The following is a 6000-nucleotide window of genomic DNA, read 5'->3' as shown; positions in this document are numbered from 1 at the left end:
CTTTCCATGGTAACTATACAAATGCTGGCGATGGTACGAGTTGGCGGTAAGTGAAACCAAAGTGCTAGAGGAGAATCTTATTTCTTTTCTTTTCCTTTTTTTTAATGCAAACCAAAATTAAGAAAGAAAAAAAAAATCCATCTGCCATTTCACATTAACACTACAAATGTGATTTGACTTGTTGTCCCACCCTTTCCTATTTCCCCACCCCCTCCCCTTTTATTTTCGATGCTGTTGAGTAATGCCCGCCTGGACTTTGGATGTACATATACTGTTTTGTATCAGTCTGAGCTGTTTGATTACTGACTTCCTGGTGACTTCCTTTGCACATCTTACTCAGAGTTACTGAGCTCCAGTTTGGCTGGTTTTATTAATGCACCCGTACCCTTCCTCTCTCTTTACCCACCCCCACCCCCTTTTTCTTTCTTGCTCTGCCTCTCCCCAGACCTGCGAGTATGCTCTCCCCCCCCCCTTTTTTTGTCCCCTTCACTCAGTTAAATGCAGCTGTTGGTCTCTCTTTGCTGACTGGTGGTTTTTGATTGGTTTTGGCCCTTTTTTTCCTTTCAGTGCTTGTGTTGCACTCTGCTGTAGCAGCTGATTTCAGGCACTCGCTCCATCTTAATGATTGTCTCTGAGACCTTCTTCCTCTTCCCCCTCCCTCTAGCCCCATTAATCAATTGTTGTTGTTGTTGTTGTTTTCTTTTTCTTATGTGTATTATAACAGCATGCCCTCAGTCTCATCATTGTTGTTTCCCATTCTTTCTTTTTAAATGTGTAATGTTTATATTATTTGAGGGCTAAAAAACAGAGTAATGAGATTCCAGGCTTCCTTGTCCCCTGCCAAAGCTCACTTTTCCATTAAGCAAAGGGCACTGGAAACATCTCTTTAAAAAACAACACAAACTTTTGACTTGAAATTTGCATTGTGGCATGTTCCTTCTGTTAGGGTTTTGGAAAGTCACTGATCCTAGCTTAGCCTCTTACCCTCCTTGCAAGAGCTCTAAGGCTGTGTCTGGCACAGGGCTGCAGTCATTTGGCTTTGCCCACCCCTCCCATATTTTACCAGCACCATCTCTGCTCTAACACTCACTTGCTGTACTATTTAAAATGCTTGGAGCTTTAAAGAGCTTCTGTATTGAGGGGGGAGGACGCTGGGAAATCAGGAGGTGCCTTGTTAACTTTCCGAACAGGGTGGCATTAGAGGTTCTCCCTCCCCTGAAAAGTTAGCAGCTGGGGATAGATCCCTCAGTGAGTCAGTACCCTGAAACTGAGATGCAGGCCGGCCAGCCTCGCTTAGGAATCCGAAGCTCTTTAGGAGCAGATGGAATTAATCCTCTAGGCACCTGGGTTCCATGTTATCCTCCTCCTGCTGCCCAAATACCTGTTTCCTCGGTAATATTAGTAGGCCATTGCAGTTCAGTGAAACACAACCAGAAGATGGTAACAGAGTTGTTTTTGTTCATTGCTTCATACTTGTCAAGCTGGGCATGAAGAAGGGAGCAACAGGGGAGGCTTTGCCCTTTGGATCAGTGAGCAGCAGATATTGGGGTTCAAGTCAGAGGTGGCAGGGGTGCCTGAGAAGATCTACTCTTTTTGGCCTTTATTACATAACTAAAATGCCACAATTAGACCTGTTACAATTTTAATATTTAATGATAAGTTATAAAGTAGATTTAAATATTTCATTTTGAAACTACTTTTTTCTTTTCTTTTCCTTCTTAAAAAGCAAGAAACAATTTTCGCTAAAATCCTGTGTTTCCTTCCTTCTCCTCCATATCCCATTTTTTAACTTTTAGGTTAATAATGCTACAGCACGAGTGATGACTAATAAGAAGATGGTTACACCATACGCAAATGGTAAGAGGGAATGCTGATACTAATAATGAACGAGAGAGATTTGAGGGAAGGAATTAATTGTAAGCATATGGGCTAAGTTCTCTCTCTCTCTCTTCTGGAGTTTCAGTATAATGAAAAGCTTTGCAAAGAAGGGGTTTCAAAACCTTCTAAGTCTTGAGCATTAAAGTAAGTTGATTGTTCTCAGAGTGGAGGCAAGTACCCAGTAGTCCCTGTTTAGCTGTATCGGAAGCTGCTACAGTAAAAGTAAACATATCTCAGAAGTTAAATATAGACTAATAAGTCTGTCATTAGGAAACCATGTTTTGAAATTGTTAAATTGGTGAGAACTGATCTGCACAGAAACTTCCACTGCTGATGGGCAGTGGCTGTGGGTGATATGCAGGCACGCACAATTAAGAGTATGCATGAAGCTTTCGATACCGTTTCCTGTTCAGAATCTCTCTCCCCAAATTTCCAAATAGCTTTAATTTGAAAATGTTCAAAAAGTGGTCCAAAGGTTCAATACAGGAAGATTCAGAAGTAGTAGTAGACAGTGATACTTATGCGGGACAGCAGAGCTGCCATGCTGAATCAGTCTTTTCTTTTTTCCAAAAGGCTTTGGGAAAATTACAATGTCAGGGCTGGAAGTCTGAAACCCCGTTACCATGGGGTTTATGAAACTTAATAATGAAGGAGCAGTTCTGTCCACTGGCTGCTGTTCTTTGTCATGGCTCAGATTTATGGGCAATCCATAGTTTGCTGCTACTTTGGTGACCCTGGGGGATCTTCAGGCTTGCACATCCCCCCTTCCCTTGCTAATGAGTTATTTCTGTGTCCAGACAATATTTTGCTGCAATAGTCAAATCATCACAAAAATAAGTGGTAGCTGTCCATACAGGTGAGGAAGAGAAGGTGGGAAAGCATGAGCCAGAAGACCCTTTAGGCGTGTTCACATGAAAATAAACAGTCCTTTGCTGTTGTGTCTGAATGCATTAACATTAGCCTGATAGCTCAGGATGAATGCTCTTGCTTGGCAATGTGTATGTTATGTTGACAGTGTGGCATCTGAGCATGTGATGATGGCGGCTTTCATATTTCAAAATATTTTCCCATTGAGCTATACTGGCTTCTTTAGAGTAATTTTGAAATGGACACTTTGGCTTTTGATCTCACTGAAAATACAGCAAAAGAACTGGTGTTGACCTGGAAGCCCACCATACAGCTGCTAGTGTAAAAGTGCCAATTGATGGTTGAAATAATACTTGAGGCCCAAGATGTGAGTTTTCAGTCCTGCTGTGTACCCTGAGTATTTGTTGGTACCATGGACAAGTCACTTAATCTGATGTTTTTGTAATTTATTTTATTCCTCATAAAGTAGGGGTTAAGTCTTGCCTCCTACAAATGGTGGAGGAAAAAAATGAAAGTTTAGGAAATAGTTTTAACATCTAAAATGCAAAGCAGGATACAAATGGAAAGTGAAAGCTGTCATTTGCCAGTCTAAGTTTAGAAGGGTGGTATCTTTAAACTGAGTTAATTGAGAAAGGTATCTGCTTACGAAATTCATATGCTGTTTGCTTGGCTGGGGGCAGGATGTCAAGGGTGGCTGTATGTTTTACTTGGGACTGTAAAAAGTCGGCTTTAATTGCACAGTTGAATTGTACCAATGTCTGTCCAGGTTCTTGTGCTGAATCCTTTTCTTATCTATTTTCCGTTCAGTTTGTTCAAAAACTGTGCTTATATATCATACCTCACCTCCAGCTAACATATTGAGTGATATTAAAGATGTCTAGCTGTGTAATACTGGTATAATAACAATTGATTGGCACAGTAATGAGATAATACGGAGAACAAGAAAAACTGAAAAAGTGACGTTTAATATATGTCTTTAAAGAATCATAGAAAAGTGAACAAAAATAATATACATAATCATAGAAAAATATATTGACGGTGATCTCCGGAATGTCTTGCCATTTCGAAGGAAGATCTTCTTCCTCTGAACAAAGATGTAATTATGTATATTCTTTTTGTTCACTTTTCTATGATTCTTTAAAGACATATATTAAGCGTCACTTTTTCACAGTTTTTCTTGTTCTCCGTATTAGCTGTGTAATACTGCCAGTAATTTGACTGTAAATTTTCAGGGCTGATGCAAGCAGGGAAGTGCAAAGTTAACTGTATTAAGCTATGTAACAAAACTGGATCTTTTCTAAAATCTGCAATGAAAAATCTGTAGGTTGACCTTGCCTTTGAGTTCATTAGAGAAAATATTCTTTTATTATTCCGCCGGGTATGCTCAAATATCATCATTTCACCTTCCGAGGCCAAAAAATGAACAGTCTGTGCATCTACAAATATACATCTGTGTGTAGAAGAGCCAATTCTCTGTATTTATGACCCTCATTTGCATTATACGGATAGAGGCTCTGGAGATAAAGGGTTGGGGCTGGCGCAAATAGAGGCTGGCTTCATTCTCACTGGCTGTCATTGATTTTTTGGGAGACAAAGTACATAGGGCTGCAATCTGGGACATAGTGCGGAAAATAAAGTTTGGCAGTTGGGTACAAAACTTATCCAAAACCACTAACAGGAGCATTTTGAGAGGTGATGCAATGTGCGTCTGTGCATGGAGCTCCAATGGCACACTGTGTGTGTAAGACTATATAGGCCCTCCCATCTTTCATGAAGACTGCCATTTTTACTGCTTATAACTGAAACAGTTCAGCTGGCCAGCTTGCATCCGGTACCTGGGTTGTCCAGAGTTGTAGAGGTATCAGTGCAGATCACTGTGTAGCAGAACACACAGAAGGGAATTGGCTGTCTTTCCCTCCAAACCCTCCAAAAGGCCAGTCGTGAGAATTGGGGGGCCTGGAGAAAGACATCCAGTGTGATACAGTATACAGTGGAAAGTGAGGTTGTTGGTGAAAATTGCCCCCTCACCTGGTTTTTATTCATATGGAGTAGGAGCTCATGCAAGTGTAGGGAGGAGGGACTGTTTGTGCATACTTCCCCCTCCTTCCCATTGCAGCCTCCCTATATCACATCCAAGGGCAGCTGTTTGGCAGGCACAGGGGGTGGGGGGCTACAGAAAGAAGAACAAGGTGGCAAAGGTCTCAGGGTCTTTGTAGTTTTCTAATGCTTTAGTTCAGTGATGCATCTTTGAAAACAAAACTTTCTAGTTACCCAGCTGAACGAAGCCATTTTTATCCCAAAATTTGAGACACTTATACAGAATTCTTTAAGAAATGTGGTCCTGGAGTGCACTCCTAGCACTGTAATATCTATAGAAATGAATTGTTTGCATGATGTATGGAAGTTAATTTTTTCATTCACATTTAATCAAAGCATATTACATACTCAGACTTCTTTGCTCTATATGCTTCCAGTTATTAGCAATGCTGTGGTAAGTCTACAGGCAGAAGACGCCTAGTGTAGATGTATATTCAAAATATAATGGATTGGGAAATCAGATTTGGAGATTTCAAAATGAGACCGTGATGACTGTTGTAGTCAGGGTGCAAGAAGAATGAACCTACATTTTGCAGGAAATGTGATTTTGAACACATTTTCCAGAGGGGTGTGTCCCCGCCCACAGTGACATTTTTAAAAATTGACTGTGGGCAGATTTCAGCACATACGGAGACTGCAAAATTTCAACAAAATCCATGTTATGTTGAATTTGCGAGGAGTGCCCCGAGTATGGATTATGGAAGGAATTCATGCCTTCAGTACAGTTGTTTTTGCTTCCTTAGGAAGACTGCCTCACACTTTGGGAATCTCAGGCAGTACTTTGTCCACTCTGCATTAAAACTAACAAAATTAATAATACTTAACGCTTGTATAACATCTTCAGTGTTCAAAGTTCTTTGAACACATTCTCTTGCAACCTACTGAAAGGTAGGTCAATGCTGTTATCACAGTCCTGCATATGGGCTGAAGCTGGGAGAGAGCCTGGTGAATTTTTGGCAGTGGTTAAATTTGAACCCAGATCACAGATCATTCTTTTAGATTTCAGGAATTCTTTTTCTTCTTAAAGTAATACAACTGGAAGGACCTGTATGATCTTTTGTCAGGCTTTATACTGAACTAGACTCTTTGTTTGCCTTAATAGAGTAGTGACTCTCCAAAGCTCTTAGCAGAGGTTTGTCCTGACTCTGCTACCTGATA

General features: G+C 40.6%; 1 protein-coding gene across 7 annotated transcripts in view; it reads left to right on the top strand.

Annotated features, from left to right (window-relative positions):
• RBFOX2 (RNA binding protein, fox-1 homolog (C. elegans) 2) overlaps nt 1-6000 on the top strand; it is a 135241-nt gene that overhangs the window by 106287 nt on the left and 22954 nt on the right. For all 7 annotated transcript variants that reach the window (XR_001482480.1, XM_015410205.1, XM_015410206.1 and 4 more), the window contains exon 6: nt 1797-1857. Coding sequence is in view for 6 of the 7 variants with exons in the window: in XM_015410205.1 (XP_015265691.1) it covers nt 1797-1857 (61 nt within the window). In the remaining variant the exon portion in view is untranslated. The remainder of the gene's footprint in view (nt 1-1796; nt 1858-6000) is intronic.

The sequence above is a fragment of the Gekko japonicus genome, unplaced genomic scaffold (assembly GCF_001447785.1).
Source record: "Gekko japonicus isolate JY-2015 unplaced genomic scaffold, Gekko_japonicus_V1.1 scaffold933, whole genome shotgun sequence".
In the NCBI taxonomy this organism is placed as follows: domain Eukaryota; kingdom Metazoa; phylum Chordata; class Lepidosauria; order Squamata; family Gekkonidae; genus Gekko; species Gekko japonicus.
Note: the sequence above shows the minus strand (reverse complement) of the source record. Positions and strands in the feature narration are given on the sequence as shown.